General features: G+C 36.5%; 6 protein-coding genes across 13 annotated transcripts in view; 2 read left to right on the forward strand and 4 right to left on the reverse strand.

Moving 5' to 3' along the window:
• The window catches only part of LOC138182536 (kin of IRRE-like protein 3), a 174963-nt gene that overhangs the window by 54351 nt on the left and 103283 nt on the right, over positions 1-17329 (forward strand). The window contains exon 1 of one of the 3 annotated variants that reach the window (XM_069118495.1): positions 6111-6236. The exons of 1 other annotated variant lie outside the window; for it this stretch is intronic. The gene's annotated coding sequence lies outside the window, so the exon portion shown is untranslated. Of the gene's footprint in view, positions 1-6110; positions 6237-16759; positions 16907-17329 lie in introns of those variants that run through there. One more of the 3 variants, XM_069118494.1, reaches the window with a different exon arrangement.
• LOC138182541 (calcium and integrin-binding family member 2) lies at positions 5245-6549 on the reverse strand. The gene is made up of 4 exons (XM_069118503.1): positions 6294-6549; positions 6108-6228; positions 5819-5996; positions 5245-5510 (listed from the first exon to the last, which is right to left on the reverse strand). The coding sequence occupies exons 1-4, from the start codon at positions 6377-6379 to the stop codon at positions 5293-5295; spliced, it is 603 nt and encodes a 200-aa protein (XP_068974604.1). The 5' UTR covers positions 6380-6549; the 3' UTR covers positions 5245-5292.
• mst (misato mitochondrial distribution and morphology regulator) lies at positions 6693-9103 on the reverse strand. Its single transcript, XM_069118496.1, has 5 exons — positions 8644-9103; positions 8496-8576; positions 7952-8404; positions 7074-7878; positions 6693-6969 (listed from the first exon to the last, which is right to left on the reverse strand). The coding sequence occupies exons 1-5, from the start codon at positions 8719-8721 to the stop codon at positions 6761-6763; spliced, it is 1626 nt and encodes a 541-aa protein (XP_068974597.1). The 5' UTR covers positions 8722-9103; the 3' UTR covers positions 6693-6760.
• On the reverse strand, positions 10238-12475 carry LOC138182540 (G patch domain and ankyrin repeat-containing protein 1 homolog). 3 transcript variants are annotated; one of them, XM_069118502.1, is made up of 3 exons: positions 11343-12475; positions 10764-10971; positions 10238-10654 (listed from the first exon to the last, which is right to left on the reverse strand). In XM_069118502.1, exons 1-3 carry the CDS (start codon positions 12345-12347, stop codon positions 10485-10487), a joined length of 1383 nt encoding a protein of 460 aa, XP_068974603.1. In that variant the 5' UTR covers positions 12348-12475; the 3' UTR covers positions 10238-10484. The 3 variants fall into 3 exon arrangements, 1 of the variants encoding a protein (XP_068974603.1); XR_011173823.1 differs by lacking the exon at positions 10238-10654 and having other exon boundaries at positions 10852-10992; positions 11105-12475; XR_011173822.1 differs by lacking the exon at positions 10238-10654 and having other exon boundaries at positions 10854-10992; positions 11136-12475.
• On the forward strand, positions 13035-14218 carry Tim10 (translocase of inner membrane 10). Of its 3 annotated transcripts, none has more exons than XM_069118504.1 (2): positions 13035-13278; positions 13477-14218. In XM_069118504.1, exon 2 carries the CDS (start codon positions 13651-13653, stop codon positions 13924-13926), a length of 276 nt encoding a protein of 91 aa, XP_068974605.1. In that variant the 5' UTR covers positions 13035-13278; positions 13477-13650; the 3' UTR covers positions 13927-14218. The 3 variants fall into 3 exon arrangements, with proteins under 3 accessions (XP_068974605.1, XP_068974606.1, XP_068974607.1); XM_069118505.1 differs by having other exon boundaries at positions 13035-13274; XM_069118506.1 differs by having other exon boundaries at positions 13038-13182.
• Rcc1 (Regulator of chromosome condensation 1) lies at positions 14305-17268 on the reverse strand. Of its 2 annotated transcripts, none has more exons than XM_069118499.1 (6): positions 17193-17268; positions 16381-16464; positions 15653-16032; positions 15204-15570; positions 14845-15117; positions 14305-14737 (listed from the first exon to the last, which is right to left on the reverse strand). In XM_069118499.1, the coding sequence occupies exons 1-6, from the start codon at positions 17251-17253 to the stop codon at positions 14547-14549; spliced, it is 1356 nt and encodes a 451-aa protein (XP_068974600.1). In that variant the 5' UTR covers positions 17254-17268; the 3' UTR covers positions 14305-14546. The 2 variants fall into 2 exon arrangements, with proteins under 2 accessions (XP_068974600.1, XP_068974601.1); XM_069118500.1 differs by lacking the exon at positions 17193-17268 and adding an exon at positions 16572-16621.

Consider the following 17329-nt stretch of genomic DNA (forward strand, 5'->3'; position numbering starts at 1 on the left):
CTCGTTGTCGTCCAGTCCTCCTATTTCTTGTTTCCAGTTGTTCGTTTCCTTTCTTCCCGTCTTTCTTTTCTCCTTGTTTGCCGTTCACGTGTAAGCCGCCGTTGTCGCAGTTTCCGTCTCTGTCTCACGACCAGCAACGTTGCTTTTCCTTTACGCACGATCATCCGGATATACCTACGCTCCATCGTCCTTCTTTCTCGACTTTTCTGCTCGCCCTTCGTACTTCGCTCCGTCCGAACCTCTTCCTAGACGTTAAAAACGGTTAAGGTACTACGCTATGAACGAAGATTGCACAGCTTTCTCGAAGCTATTTACAGACGGATTTTTTCCCTCGAACAGGTATTTCGCCTGATAGCCGGTGAAGCTGCTTCAGACTTGAAAATAAAGAATACCTATCGATCGACATACCTATGCAGTCTTAATGTGATTTAAGGAATTACGCGATTATTGGCAAATCGAGATATTCTTCTATTCGATATATATATATATGTGATTGTTAAGAGGAAAATTTCAATAATTTTCTATCGTTGTTTCAACGATCCCGATAAAAGAAATAAGAAGCGAACAGACAGAACCATTCGGCTGTCACTATATTCAGGTGCGACAGATCCTTTTTGGGAAATACAATAGCTTCGTTGATCGCGAGCAAGTCAACTTCGCGGTTGAAAGAACGGCGATTAAATCGCCGCCATCTACCGTCAACCGTACTCTTTCCAGTGCCTCGTTAAATCGACACGACTGTCCCATTCTTCTTGCGGACCCATTACTTTTCACATATTCCTTGAGAAGAAATCACAGTTGGACGGAGCAATTAAAAGACACCGCTCGTCGCGTTCTTTGCTTCTGCTTTATCGAGATTAATCCCTGTGCAATTTTTGTCGCGTAAATCAACGCGCGTATAACGCGTTGCTAGCTTAGTGTTAAAAAGGCGACAGCATAGCGTTTCATTTCGAAGGGACAGAAAGTTCCGCGTCGATCGATCGACGAAAGGAACGCGCTGTTACACACGGTCGCAGCGTAGAAATCTTTCCTCGAATTCTCGACGTTAACCAAAAGAACTTGTAGCGAACGATCGAATATCGATCATTGTCCTCTCTAACAGACAGGAAACTACGTTTTCTAACGGCGTTGTCGTCATAATGTCACGACGACCGCAATTATTCGGCGCAACAGATCCCTTGCCTTAAGTGGCAGCGGATAATTCATCGCTTTCGATTTGACCGGCGCAATAGTCAAGTTGGATTATCACGACAACGAGCGACAACGTTAACCAGTCCTCCGTTTCGTAATCTCTCGAAGCAAACGACTATGGGGAGCACTTACGTGTCTACAGGATGACAATGTGTACGAGAACTTTCAAGCAGCTGAATGGCAAGAATAATTCGACCTTTTTTCGCCTGCGTTCATGGTAATTCGGGAATAAATGAGAGAAGAAATCGTCGTACTTGACGACAGCTGTCGAAAATAACGAGATCGAACGTAAAGAATGAGGAAACAAAATGCATAGGAAAAGGAAGAAATATTAAAAACTGGTGCCTCATGCGCACGAATGTTCTCGGTTTATTTGTTGATACGAAAAACGTGAGTTATTGTGCAAATAATTGCCGCGGCTGTCTACGCTTGTCACGGCTGCTTACGAGGTGTAAGCCGTGCAGACGATTACGGCTTTGCAAACAGGAGAAGAGAAAGAGAAAAACGGTGTGCACCTTTTCACCGAAATTCCAAAGAAACTTTGAATAGCGAGTAGCGTGTATCTCCTGCCGCGAGACAACGTTATAACCACGCTTCGACCATTAACAAATCAAACTCTTTTCCTCGCTTCGTAAATTACATGTTTCGGATACATTTGGATTTTATGTTTACACTTGTTCCTTCCTCTCCTTTTTTCTTCGTGTGCTTCCCCTTCTCCATTCGTTCTCGGTTATCCCGAATCGATAGAAGGAAGCCGTACGTTTATTTGCCAAAAACGTGGAAATCACATGATATTCCACGGACGATGCGAACGCTTTCGAATGCGCGAAACGTTCGTGGAATAAATTTAGGTGGTACTTGAGCGGAAAGCTGATCTACCGGCCACGACCAGTTGCGAAACTTCTTTGAGTACCGTCGCAAAATTTTACTCGAAGCTCTCTGTGTACACCGGTTCACCGTTTCGAGCTTCAAATAAACTGCAACGTGGAATCAACGAGGCGAATCATCGACGATCAAGAGCAAACGCAATTTCGAGGATATTATCGGCACGAAGACAGTACGAGAGAAATATAATTGCGTGTACTTTGCGAAACTTTACCGGGCGATCGAGCGCGTACGATTCCTGGCAAACGTTTGTAGAGAACGTCGAATCGTTAATGCAAGACGAAGGCTTACACGCAGCAAGATCGCGAACGTATTGGTTACGCATCTTTGAAGCAACTCGTCGCATTGTCAATGGATAGCCTCATAGTTTGCAGGCATTTTTATCATCTCGTTGTCCGTACGGAGAGGTAATCGTAGCGGCGAAGTTGCAATTGCCTTAAACGATTGCAACAGATCAAGATAGACCGGCGATAATATACGCGGCTCCTGTCTGGCCTACCTAAGCCTGCCTAATCGTACGTTGAAACGCATAAATCGCATTGGTTTCGCGTAAATAAATGACGGTTCGTTCCACGAGAATAGAGAATAAAACGATATCGGCTGGTTGTTGAAGCGTTTCGATATAGTGGACATGGAATATTAGGGAGCAGCAGGTACTCGAGGGAACGTCAAAAAACGGCGCTCGCCTCGATTACAAATCTCACGGCGAAGATGTCCGAAGATAGCGAAAGAATATTCGAGCACCCCAATGGGGCCCATTAGGATCCGAAGGTAGTTGGGCCAGTCCTCTATCTGACTGTCCTTCTTTCTCTCTTATTCTCGATGAATCCATGGTAGAGGAGGCGGGGGATGGTTGGCCGGTCAAGCCACATTCCGTTGGCCAACCGGCTCCTTGGAACCCTTCCTCCCCCTCTTTGGTAGACGGTTCTCTATATACAAGCTCTCGCCTTCTTATGCACCACTACGATATGTGCCCACAAGACCGCCAATATTATTTCGACTAGACAGCGGTCGACTCGACGCAACCTTGTCAGAGAGCAATGCATAGGTATCTGCTTTCACGGAGTGAAACGTTACTGGGAAGAAAACCTCAAAGGTCGAGTTTAACGCGCATACTGCGTGTTTGCTCGCCGCGCTACTCTCCAACTTGTAATTTTCGAAAAACACCAGCAACGCGTCCTCCTTCGCGATTCCTCTCTTTTTCTTCTATCCTTTACGTCAATTCCATTCGATCCGATTCGTTCGTGAACGCCAGTTCATCCTTCTCGCTTCTCTTCTTCTCCGTCTATCCTATTATTCTATCTCATATATCGTATACGATGCTTCTCCCGCGCGATACGTAACATTCGACGAACATCGACGAGTAACATTCGAATATTGACTATATTCGATCACCAACGAAGATCAAGCACTCGAAGTTTCGTTATTCGAATACAACATACTTTACCGGTGAATGGCTCGTATTTTTGTACTTTGATCGTTCGAATCGTTTAAAACTCCATCGTCGATTAAAAACATCGAATCGAGCATACATGTACGTTCGGAATGAACGAAAGACGGATCCCGGAATCATGAAAGTATATTTCGAGCAAACGATGTCACCGTGGCGATCGTGAGGTCGAGGTCCCGAGGAAGGTTCGAGAGATCTCCGGCGAGAGAACTCGCCCACGTAGGGTGCCGTAAAAGTTTGGTTCGAATCTGCCCTCCACCAACCGCCTTCGTCGCTATCATCCTCCAACCGTTTCCCCTCTTCTTCCGTTACTACTCTTAGCTTCTCTTTCGTCTTCTTCGGTTTCTCTCCCTTTTGTCATTCGTCTGCTCTCGCCACCCGCGATCTTTGCCTTTTCTCTCGTTCCTGTTTTCCTTGACTTTTTATCCCGCTTTTATCTCGATCTCTTCCTCTTCACGGTTGCTCTCCAAAACGCCGTCGACTCGCGATCTCGTCGAGACGCACCGCGTCGCATAGCGTCGACCAGGCTCAGCAATATACCTATACGGATAGCTTGGTATGGAAGGTGGTTCGCTGAGATGTTTAAGGGGAAGACTCTCCCAAGAGCGGTGATCTTCTGCCGAGCGCAAGAGCGAGATGAGTCGAAGAGATGAGGAAGGGGGCTCGCGCGCAGAGGGTGTCGACGGTGGACCCAGGAGGCAAGGGGGCCTCCTCGGACCTCGAGGGCCTGTGGACGAGCCAGCAAGAAGAACGGTAGGGATGCGAGCGGGGAAGAGAGAAGGATGAGAAGTGACCGGATGGCCTTGGTCCCAAGACTTGGTTAGTTACCGCGCGGCCGACTATAACTGGTCGAGAACTTCGTAACACACAGGGCGGTATCTCCGACTTCGACCGCTTTTTAAGACCACGGGCCACGGTACCGCGCAATGCCACATCACAGATACGAACTAGCCCCTAAAACACCAGTGACGATACCGGACAATCTGATCATTTTTATGGACGATCGCTTGTAACATTTTTTCATTGTCTGGATGACTTTCTTCGATCGAGTCTTACAGTGACACGCGAAAATCATAGGATTTTACCCTTTCTTTTCTTCTTCCTTTTTCTTGGTTCCTCGCTCAAAACACCGGCGTCTTGTCTACGCCGTGTTGCAGTACTTTCCGACTATTCACAATGGTTTGCTAAAAACAGGAACACCACGCTACGATAACGCTATCGAACAGGCAACGTTGAAACTATATTTTTGAAATGTCCGGCTTTTCCTTTTTTCTTTTCAGCTGATTTCCTTCCATTTGTTCTTTGTTATACGTGAAATTGATTTATGCATCTTTGTAAAGGATACGGAACGTTATTGGAGACTTGACTTACAGAGTTACAGGAGGTTCCTGTCTGGAGTGAAAATGAATGGCCTGGTTATTTAGCCAGCATTGCTCGTTATTGCTCAACAGGGGCAACTTATGGGGCCGTATAAGAAAGTATATCTGTGACTGGCAAGAAACTATATGGTAGCGCTTCACTAAGCGCGTACAGATTCACGGAGCTAATAATTATACTTGGTGAGTTTGCAAAACTTATTGCCCGTGGTACTCGCAGCGCATAAAGTATCAAAAATGTACCATCTATGTTTTTCTAAACATCTCGATATCTGAAATTCGCAAAGTAATTTTTTAATATATATACATAGCGAAAATAAAAAGAGTAAATAAACGTATGTGTTTTATTGACTGGCAGTAAAGTTTATTAATTTTCGACAGCGATGAGAATTAAATTCTTATATGGAAAGTTGCCATGAAATCTGAGGCTCTCGTTACGACATGTTCAAACTCTAGATAGGATAAAACACCGTCACCGTCGATGTCGCTTTCTTCCAAAACTTTTCGACACACAGTGGCCACTTCGTCGGTATTCAAACCATCTTGAACCAACTGTCGACAAGTTCGTTCTAAATCATTCAATCCCAATACCCCATCTTCGTCAAAATCTGTTCGCAAAAAATTATAAAATGTTACCACAATTCGTATAAATTTCCGTTCGAATGTCACGTCATCGCGAAAATGACAGAGAATATTATAGTGGAATCGTTTGGATTACAACGTAGTATATAATTAATCGTGTATGCTAGAAAATCGATAGTTCTTTCGTGCAAATGATTCTCTTGTGCAACGCGAATGTCGTGTCTAGACAACGTATATACTTCGGATTCAATAGCATAGTTATAGGTACATCAGACACGACCTCGAATATTTCTCACGATCCGTCCAACTGTCTGATTCACATGGTGATTCGTACCGTAAATCTTAAAAGCGTAGAACACCTTCAAGTCTCTGGGTGCGTGTTCCGAAAAAACTGACATCATCTCAAGGAACTCCTCGAAGCAGATTCCTTCGTTTGAAACATCGGACGTTGACAATCCCGAATTCTGGCATTTTGCGAACACCTCTGAAATTCGTTGTCTAAACGGATTTTCCTGAAACATGATCAACTGTAACTGTTCGTCACGCACCGCGACGAGAACTTCGCGCTCACGTGTGAAAAGAGTTTTAACATTGAACGAGGGCAGAAAGATTAATCTAGAAACCTTTAATTCTGGTATGCGTGTCAAGCAAGACAGTGGTATACGAAGTGTCGATGCCTGTTGAGGCGTCATGGATCGTGGAACTGCCCCAGGGTCTCCCATGTCCCGAAACCGTTTATATATTCTAAAAAGGTATCGATGTACAAAAGAAGGATCGATAATTGTGTATACAGATCGTGCATGCAGTACCTTAAGATTTCTTTTCGGGTAAAGAACGTGCAATCTTGATAATCTTCCAATTGTTCCTCGGTGAATGTAGCTACTTTGTTTCCCATTTTATTTAATAGTAACAATGCTCGACACAAATGCAACTGTTAATCTATCGGTTATACCGGTGTTTCATTTACCAGTTAGAGCTTACAACTGAGTTTTCGCACCTCCAATGTTCAATACGAAATCTAATAATCAGGGTGTGTCTGGCCGCTCCCACTTTTAGGGACGTTTCACTCAGTAATTTACGGGAAAAAGGTCGAATTTTCCATATGTTTACTTTTCTCGTAAGTCCTACTAATTTTTTCCCTCGCGAGACTTTTAATCGAATAGCCAACATTGCGTAATGGAAATAGTAGGGAGTTAAAATGACAAATCTTTTATAAATGAAAAATTGTATTGTTATAGAGGAATATGAAGTTAACCGTCGATAAAATTGATACTATTTACATGTAATGATCTTCGTAATTTTCCTTGCAATCGAGCAAATGATTGAGGCATTCGTTAAACTCGTCCTCTTCCAATCCAGAGTCTGTGAATGCATGAAATTTCTTTATGCTTTTTATTTTGCTCAGTTGATCATGTAAAGATTCATACATTGAACTAAGACCGTTTCCGCTATGTAAACCAGCCATAACAGGAACGGACTGAACATCTAAAAATAAAAATTGATAAATACTTGATACAAGTCGTACATTTATAGTGATTCTAAAAAATAGGGAATAGAACGATTTAAATGACTGTAATTCAGAAACACACCTGTTCCTACAGGCCACCCAATAACGTCCCCGGTTTCAGTAATATTGTTATTGAAAATTTTTGGGTATGGAGGTTTTATGTTCAGTGGTGATGAAATGTTTGATAAATAAGTTGCTGATGCATGACAAGTGCATGCTAAATAAAGCATCATCATTTCGTGTACAGTAGAGCATCTATATGCTGGTTTTGACATTTGTTTCATTGCATCAGAAATAGGTCGTTTTAATCTTTCTTCGGAAATTCCACGTAATACTATGCTTTGCATATTTTTATCCATTGGTATGTCACAATTTGGTGTCAAACTTGTCCATAATGGTCCTTCAAGTTCGTCCAAGACGTCAATCAAATCTGCTCTAGCAGTCATCGGGAACGGTAAAGTTAGGCTTGTTGCGACTGCCTTTCGACCCAGTTTATTGAGATCCGCACATAAATCGGATAAAACTACATTTGGATATTCTCTTCGCCTGTATCTAATAGTTAATGTGTCCAATGCAGTAGCTAAAAGTGCACTGCTATGATATTTTACTTCAGAATTGTACGTCAAATGATTAAATATACGCGGTTCGCCAATTTGTGGCCAAGCTGTTTCTCCACAACATAGTGGACTAAATAATGAAGCATATTCTCCTACATGTTGCCAACATAAAGCTGTATTGAGTATTTTAATCACGTTGGATGTAGAAGGCTCAGTCTTCTTACTGTCTATACATGGAAATGACACAATACTTTTTCCATATTCATCTCTTAGGTGTTGTATACACGATGCCCCGATTCCAGCAAAACAATCCATAGAATCTAGAATTATCTATATTTCAAAATATTATCAATATTGCAGAATAATATAAAAACTATGTATATAAATATAAATAACCACATGCCTGAAATCCTTGCATTAAATCGCACTCTTCGACATAAGCTCTTATTCTTTCAGAAAAGTCGTCTGAGAATTGTTCTGTATTCCATAAATTTTTTCCATAAGTAAAGATACTAAATGGATACATTGCTCCATCGTGTTTGTGATGCTTAATGACATTCAATGTCCTGGGATGAAACCTAGGTAATAGATAATCTACCCACGAGCCGATGTTATTTTCCAAATTGGGGGGTGACGATGTTGAATTTGATGCTTCAGAAGATTCATCTAAGCTTTTAATAAATGGAGTTTTATCAACTGCTTCTTTCTTCAAGACCTGTACCTTTTTATCATCCCATAAATATTGTTGGGCTTCTTCCGACTGAGTAACATCATATAAAGTCCCTTGTTTTTTCAGATATCCAAATGCTTCTTCCAAATCTATAAGTAGCAATCTAGGAGTGTAAGTAACTTGTTTCTGAAAAAGAAAAAGATATTCAATTGCCCTTAATAACAAATTGTATATTTTTATAGCTTCATTCTAAAAACATATTACTACACATTTATACCTTTAAGTTTTCACCTTCTCTGTATAAAACATCATGATTTATTTCAGATGGATTATCAGGATCATAAGAGAAATTAGATTCCTAAAAATATTTAAACGAAAATTAAACAATTCTAATATTCTATGACTGGTATATTTCCTCTAAATACCTGTATATTCCACCAATGACTACCGATAAAATTGGAATAATGACCTAATTGAATAGTTAATATTTCTCGAGATGTCATCTTGTATTATGTATGTAATGTAAATTTTCATACGATGCGATGGTTACCTGCAAATAAGGTTACACCATCAAATACTACACGTGCATTATACTAGACATTTATTATTTCTTATATTTGGGCAGACATACTACTGATAAAACATTAGAAACGAATCCTCAAATAACAAAATACATACATATTGCATACAATTACGTATTGGCCGAAACTGTTATATATGTCATATAGCAACGCGTGACGATGAATGACAAGTAGAGCAGAGCGTAGTACTGCACTGTCTCTCTGTATAGTATATGTACATTTTATACATTCTGTACCTGTATTTGTATATACGCAGTATAGTGATGAGTAATGAGTATATATAATATACTATAACAATAATATAAACAACAGTAAATTTTAGTGAAAGAAAAATGTAAGTTTACAATGTCATTTAAAATACGTAATTTTAACGGACCTGTACATGAAATATTCAGTTTAGAAATAGTAGGTAATTATAGTATCAATAATGAGAGAAAATATTCTAATGATATTACACAATTAAAATATTATAGAAAACTACTAAATAGCAGAAATCTCAAGTTTGATCTTGATTTAAGTAATAATACAATATATGTATTAGAGGAAGATATGAAACTCAATTTTATGTTGTGATGGATATTAGGCAATTTCGACATTCTGAAAATACAAGATTCAAAGAATTTAACACAACGGTCAATTTCAGATTCTTTAATGTTATAAAAAATCGATTTGATTATTCTGTCAACATTTTTTGCGTTATATACATGATTATTAGGTTAGAGCCTGATCTTGTTTGCTTAAAAGAAATATTAAGAGCTTTGTTATGTACACCACATTCACCAAGTGAATCGACAAAAAGTGATTTTCTTAAACATTGAGAGAATTGGGGTTACAAATTTGAGCGATATATGGTAGCACCTAAAATAAATTATAAACAGATAAACAAATCATTATTCCACTACACATTTTATCTTTAATAACATAAAAAGTTATTTAATATAAACTTTATTTAATATTAAGTTACACCATTCACGGGTCCTGACATTTCAAAATATGTGAACCAAAATGAAGAATTTTGTTGTATATTTAAGTCAAAATTTAGTTACAATATCTTGCTTTATGTAGCTGAAGTAGATGGAATCTGTTCTCAAGTAGATAGTAGGGAAGGAACTTGAATTAATAGAATTAAAAACCATTTATCATAAGGCACTTTCTAATGGGCTACCAAATAGCAGTTGGTGAGCTCAGTGTTATCCTGTAGGTATTAAAAATATCATATATCCTTGTGGTAAAGATAGGTGGTAAAAATAAAGAAGGTATTGTTACAAAAATAGAAGAATTGAAGAGAAATACATTAGAACATTGTATCATGGTAATCAGGACAATTTTAATAATTTAACAACATGATGTTATTTTAGATCTCCATTTGTTGCTTTCTATAGGGTTAACAAAAAGGGATAGAAGCCATTGTATTGCATTTTTAGAAAAATAAAAGGAGTTGTTTGCGAGGAGCAAAATAAGTGTTTATATAAATTTACATATAATCCAAAACGAAATACAGTTGCTGTTTTTAAACAGAATTCTAATAAATCAGAATATACATTTTTACATTCATGGTACATTGAGAACATAAATTCGTCCGTATCCCAAGGAAAAAAAATTAAACAATTACTAAAATTATTTAAATGACATTAACGCACAGTTTTTGTTACGATTATTATTTTCTTTAATATCATTATATGCATTTAAGAATTTTGACCTAAAATTTGTTTTATGACTGACATTTCTTGATGAGACATGGGTTGTAACATTAAACCTGGAACAGGTGGATTAAGTTCTAAATCTCTCAATTCATTCACTTTAATTTTTAAATTGCTTCTTAGTTTATTAATTTCAATGTTACATTCTCTTTGATCTGTAATGTAATTGTAATGTAATAAATGCAATTAATGTAGTAATAAAAATATAATTATTATTTATTTTATAAAAACATTAAAATATATAAAAGAATGACGTAGAAGTACCTTTGACAAGTAACTCCTCTGCAGCTTTGGATGGCATCTTGAGCAATAATGGTCCAATAGTTACCCAAAGTTTCTCACAATTCTGCTTCTGCAGTGCCCTCATTCCAACTCTATCATTGTTTCTTCTTTTATCCAAGGCAATTATTTCTTGCCGATCGGTAAGGATCTCATTAGCTTTTTCTTCTACTTGTTGTATATGTTTTAAAGCCTTCTGCTGATCAAATTTCATCTATAACAAGAATTATGATTAGTTAACCAAATATCATTTCACATACAAAAATACTTTTGCAAAAATAAACATTATCATTAAGACTAAATTATAACACAGAAAATTCACATACGCATTTAAGATATATAAAAAACACAAATTACATTGTATTCAGTCTTAGAAGTATTATCAAATATTAATGGTTTATGAAATTCTTGTATATTATTTTATGACAAAGCAATGCGCAGCGCTCTTTCTTTTCTAACTTCCCTATTGAGTAATTTTTCCCTGTCTTTCTTGTTTAAACACTTTGATTTAGATGTTTTAAAATCATTAACTGCTGTAGTATCTCCAGGTTTAAAATGAGTCACTCTGTATTCTTTCTCATTGGATTGTCCTATTCCTTTTCTATCGGATTTTAGGCAGGTTTTAATGGGATATTTCATTCCTTTTCCTGTAGGACCAAGACCACCTTGTTCATCCCATCCATAATTTAAAAGCATTTGGTAACCTTTATTCTGTTTTGATATTCCATACATTATATTTGTTAATTTTGGTTTACTATTGAAAATATGAAGTGTGGATGTCTCATGCTTTTTCCAAGTTGTTTGGTAAAAATTAACTTTACAAATTTTACAGTAAAATCCTGTACCTTCACTGGAACATTCTTTTCTATCATCATTACCTTCATGGATAATGTCAGCGCAATTATTCAAATGTCCTACAAGCTCTGACCTTATCTGTAATGGAACATCAATATTTGTTCCAGAAGCGTTTGTAACTGTTTCTGGTAATGTTTTGTTAGGTGTAGGTTCTGATCTTTTCTTCAGCAACGCAACTATATTTAAATAGTTTTTTTTTAATGCCAATTGTGCTGCAGTAAGACCAGATCTTTCTCTAGCTTTTCTATTGGCACCAAGATTTAATAAAAATTCTATAACATCTAAGTGACCACAATATGCAGCTGACATGAGAGGAGTCCAACCAAAATCATCGGTCAAATTAACATTTTCCCACGTCACATACTTTGATAGAAATTTCAGATCTTTTTGTTCTACTGCTTTCAATATAGCATTAATTGTCACTTTTTCTGTAGCAATTTGATTGTACTTTGTCCTTTCATTTGATGAAAACTGTTTCGCTGTTATAACTTGATTGTTGAATATTTTTGATTTGTAATGTTTTTGTTCTGGATGTGAAGTCTCATCGTTTTTTTCATTTGTAATTTCATCATATGCCTTTCTTGCTTCATCATTTTGAAAACCTAAGCAGTGATCTTCCTTTTCTGTAGATACTGTTGGTTCGCAAGATTCTCGAACGAATGTTTTCCATGTAACATCGATGTTATGAGAGAAAAAGTTACTTTGTTTTAACATTTCACATTTACATTTAGTTTTTATATTTACGTATCAACACTAAAATTTTACGTACGTATTTAATGGTTAAATAATAATGGAAGATATTACAAAATAGCTTACTGTTGCAAACTTTTTCAATCAAACACAATTACCTTTATAACCACTGTAGTTTTATCCTCAATTTCACTGTTTTAACGCTGTACGTAACAGTCACACAAGCAGGTCTCGACGTCTCGACACTCGCTAGGGAAAACTGTCCGAAAATTGAGTCGTAAAAATTCAGCATGGAAGATAACAGAGTGGTCGTTGTGCGAGACAGACAGAGATGAGTGGAATGTTTCTGTCTCTGTTTAAACATTCATAACATGTCACGCATGCGCAGAACGAGACCTTTCTTGTTTTTCATGTTGATTTTTCACGACTCAGTTTTTGGATGGTTTCTTCTATGCTTTTGTAGTACAGTCGTGGACATAATTGTCCATGAGTATAGTATTTCTAGATATTAGACTAACTATGTAATATAGAATTTACTAATCGTTTCAAATATCCTAAATATTTAATTTATTATTACTATATGATAAGTATTTAATCTTTTTAAGTTTTGTCAATGATATTATTAATTATTATTAGAAAATTTTTCAATATATAAAGTTTTGTGGAAATAATTCAAGTAATTCCATGCTGCCATGTGCACTAGAAATACTTTTAAAGTTGTCTTCCACCGACACTGTATGTCTTATCTATGCTTTGTCTATGTTCAATGTTATATGATCGTAGTACGATCGTCGTAATCACATGGTCACATAGTGGCATGAGTGAAAGATACCGTATACTCGTATGAGCGCTTGTACAGGTATATAGACAATTAATTTTTAATGTAAGAATATTTTGTAATAATTAAAAGAGAATGGCTTTGCAAAATGTCACGAAGATAGCGATTGGATGGTAGGTATGTTGATATAAAATATAGCAATCGCTGTTTTGTCGTAATAGTATTCTTTGGTGGTTAACTTTTAACTTAAAGACTCGTAAAAGATAAATACTTTTATTTGAAACTTAGTAAGATTAATATTTCTTGAAATTTATTATTATCATTATTACTATTATATATTTCATATTCATCATTGAATAGTTCTTCTTTTTGCAGGGTTATATCTTCTGTTATAGGAATATATGCTTTTACGTATGCGAGAAGAAGTGTACAGGAAAAACGATATCAGATTATGAAAACAAAGCAAATTCATCAAAATTCTGATATTGCTAACTGAATTATTTATCCATTTTAAATATTATTAGATAATAAACGGTAGTTATCTAAAAAATGGCTGGATTGCCTCAGTTTAGCGAAGAGCAATTGAAGCTAGTGCAGGATATAGAAATAGAAATGATGACTGATATGTTTCATCGTATGACGGCAGCATGTCATAGGAAATGTATTCCACCAAAGTATGTCAGTTCAGAACTAAGCAAAGGTGAATCAGTGTGTCTCGATCGTTGTATTGCTAAATATCTGGACGTACAAGAACGTATTGGTAAAAAGCTTCAACAAATTTCCATGCAAGAAAGCAAATTTGCAGAACAACCAAAATTAAGTTAAATAAAATGAAATAAAATATTAATTTGTTAAGATAAATATCAATAGAAATCTCATTTTTATGCATTTAATAGCTTTCTCTTTGGGAGATGTATAATCTTTTTGGTAGATGCAATTTAATGAAAAATGAAGTTCTTTTTGTATGTTCCATAAAATATTAAAATAAAGTGTAGTAACAAATTTATTCTGTATTCAATTGTACAGTATGAATAATGTAAATATAATTAGCAAATCACTTAATATTTCAAAGTGATTAAATAAAAATTCACTTTGTTGCTGTCTTGTACAACAAAAACGAGCTTTTTTTTTGTAACATATGATTTGTAAGTAGAAAATTGTTTATTTCATCGTAATACATAATTAAGTAGAAAAACTAACAATACAATCAAGAACTCAGTCGATATATAAACACAATGATATTTTTGGTAGCACAAAAAATTATGTACAAATTTAAGTATCATATTAATATTGAAATTACGTTATACCGTAATATTCATATTTTCCCCTTTAGTGCAATTTTTGTTTAAGGAGAATGAAAATTGTTCTTCTTCCTTTCGTTGTTCAAATTATTATCACATCATGTGTGAAACAGTTCAAATTTCAATTTAAGCAATTATTTATTGTTAACCAGCAGTCTTCTCCTTTACCGGATGAATTGTCGCTAATGCTAGTGTATGTTGTCCTCCACCTGCGACTCGTATCACTGTTTTCCCCTCCAATTGCTTTCCTTTGACTAGTGTAGGTATCTCAACATCTTCTTCTTCTCCTGTGCCTAACTGGCCACTTGAACCCATACCCCATGAATATAAATCTCCTGTATACAAACGTATGATAATACCATATGTTTCACAAGATGACAATAATAATATTGATAAAGAAACAACAAAATAATCTATGATGGTACCAAAAGAAAAACTTTACCTAATTCAGTAACAGCAAACGATTGGGCACTGCCTGCTGCAATGTCAATACATTTAAAGGAACTTAAGCTAGGAACTAGTGTTAATTCTTTTGCATCCAAACAATTAGATCCGAGTCCAAGGCGGCCATATTCTTTACGGCCCATAACAAATACTTGACCAGAATCATCTAGAGCAATTGTATGATGTTGTCCACTACTAATGTGCCTCCAGGTCTTTCCACTAAAGGTTTTTGAAATTTGTGGATGAAAATGAGTAACAGGATCTTTCAAGCCTAAAATTTTTATGTAATATTTAATTAAATCATATCATAATGATTTTTAAATCAGTGTTATTTGTTAATATTTTGTTTGAACTTACCAATTTGATAGTAATTATTTAGTCCAAATACATATATATCTCCCTTCTGATATTCTTTAGCAAATGTACAGTATGTTCCAGCCCATATATCGTCAAATTCTAATTTCTTAGTAACTTTAAATTCAACTAATCCAGGAGTTAATAAAGGTCCCATACCATGACGGGTATTTCTACTAGCTGCTCTAGCAGCTACTCGTCCTAATTGACCCTGTTCTCCACATCCACACGTGTATATATGCCCATTTTTATCAAGTAATACTAAGTGATCAGCACCAGATGCTATTTTAACTATTTTTATATTAGGCAGCATTTCTATTGGGAACCGTTCGTTTCCATTTAGAGTTAGACCCATGGTACCATGAGAATCCTAAAGAGAATATCGTAATTTCTTGTCATTTATTTCTTAAAATCGATAGTGGATTAGCAGGTGAAGCAAAAGAAAATTATACCCTAAAGGAACCCCATGCAAATACTCGTCCATCTTCTAATAAAGCAGCACTATGAGAATCCCCAGCCGTCACCTGAATGGCTTTGCCGGGTAGGTCAACAGAGTCTGGTTCAGTTTCAGAACCATCTCTAGACGTATCCCGTCCCAATGCTCCTTCGTCATTGCAACCAAACGTTAATACTCCTCCAGTTTGTCTTAAGCACACATTGTGCATACCACCAGCTGCTATAGATACGACATCTTGATATCCAGGAACAGTTGCTGGACGTGTTTTTTCAACAACATCCTCTCCTAAACCAAGTTGTCCAACATCACCTTGTCCAAATACTAATATTACGCCGCCAGTTGCAGATTGCCGTAAATCGGGTTTCACAACTAATTCTGTGAAATGCATGCAAGTGTTTTTAGCTATTTTACAGTATTTAATTTAGTGACGTATACAATTATATTTGTGTCGATCGACATTTGTCTTAGGACACGAAATATTCGCGGCACTATACAGAAAGATTATTAAGATGATCTCACGAAACTTTTTTTTTGAAGATACTAGTATACTCCCAGCTGCCAACTAAAACGGAGCAATAATTATCGATCGTGGAACACATTGCTTAAACACATGTGCCTCGTGGTTTTGCACTTTCAATAAGATTTTTTGTGCTAATAAATTTTTCACCGCCAAAAATATACTCGTAAAAAATATTAGCTAAAATTGAAGAAATAACAACTTACCTTGTTTTTTCCTTATCTGTTTTGGCTCCCGTTGGCTTTTTGCTGGAGCCGAAGCTGGTCGTTTTGTTGCTTTCCTTGGCGGCACTAAAAGTATATCAAGGTTATGTTTACAAATATATGTATAAAACCTATTTTATGACAGTCATGTATGGAGAAACAACCGATTTTAATATCGCCACTTATATACGTACTAATTTTGCAAGATAATTGTTTTAGAAATGGAATATATAGCGCCTTATTGTCGGTTGGCGCCAAAAAGTTACAATGCTGCTGAACTCGTGGCTGTTGCGCAACTCACCAGAGGCGCTAATGTCTGGATTTTTTTAATACACGAAAACTCGTCACGTTTTATATCTTTGGCTGATTTTCAACTATAGATCTCACTTCCGACGCACGAAACGCAATCTTTGTAACGGAAATTCCATCCCTTCCTTCTCCGATGGACGGTTCGTATAAATGGAAATGTTTCGATCCGGTTTACTTTGGTCCGGTAAACTGTTGAAATTGCAACAAGTACCTTTCATTGGTAAGAATCGCTTATGGATAGAAATCGATTATTTAGTAATCATTCGGTTGTTCCTGACATGCTCGTGCATTTACATCATCGGGTTATAGTATACCTTTGCTTTTCAATTATTCACTTAATTTTTCCTATATATACGAGGATGATCTTAACGATATGTCTAAGTAATTTGTAATTTGATAAGTATTAAATATGTAAAATAGAGTAACATTTGGAATATTTTTTGATAAATTTATAACACTAGGGTATAATTTCCTCTGAGATTCTCGTTTAAAAATTCGTTTCTCACCTTTATTCTTTGCTTGATTCTCTCGATAATTATAAACGTAGTGTACGCACATTGTGCTCATGTAAACGAAGAAAAGTCTCGAATACTATCGAATACGTAAACGTCAAGTGGAATACAGGTTAATTCAAGTGTACGAT

The sequence above is a fragment of the Bombus flavifrons genome, chromosome 8 (assembly GCF_040668555.2).
Source record: "Bombus flavifrons isolate JBK064 chromosome 8, iyBomFlav1_principal, whole genome shotgun sequence".
In the NCBI taxonomy this organism is placed as follows: Eukaryota; Metazoa; Arthropoda; class Insecta; order Hymenoptera; family Apidae; genus Bombus; species Bombus flavifrons.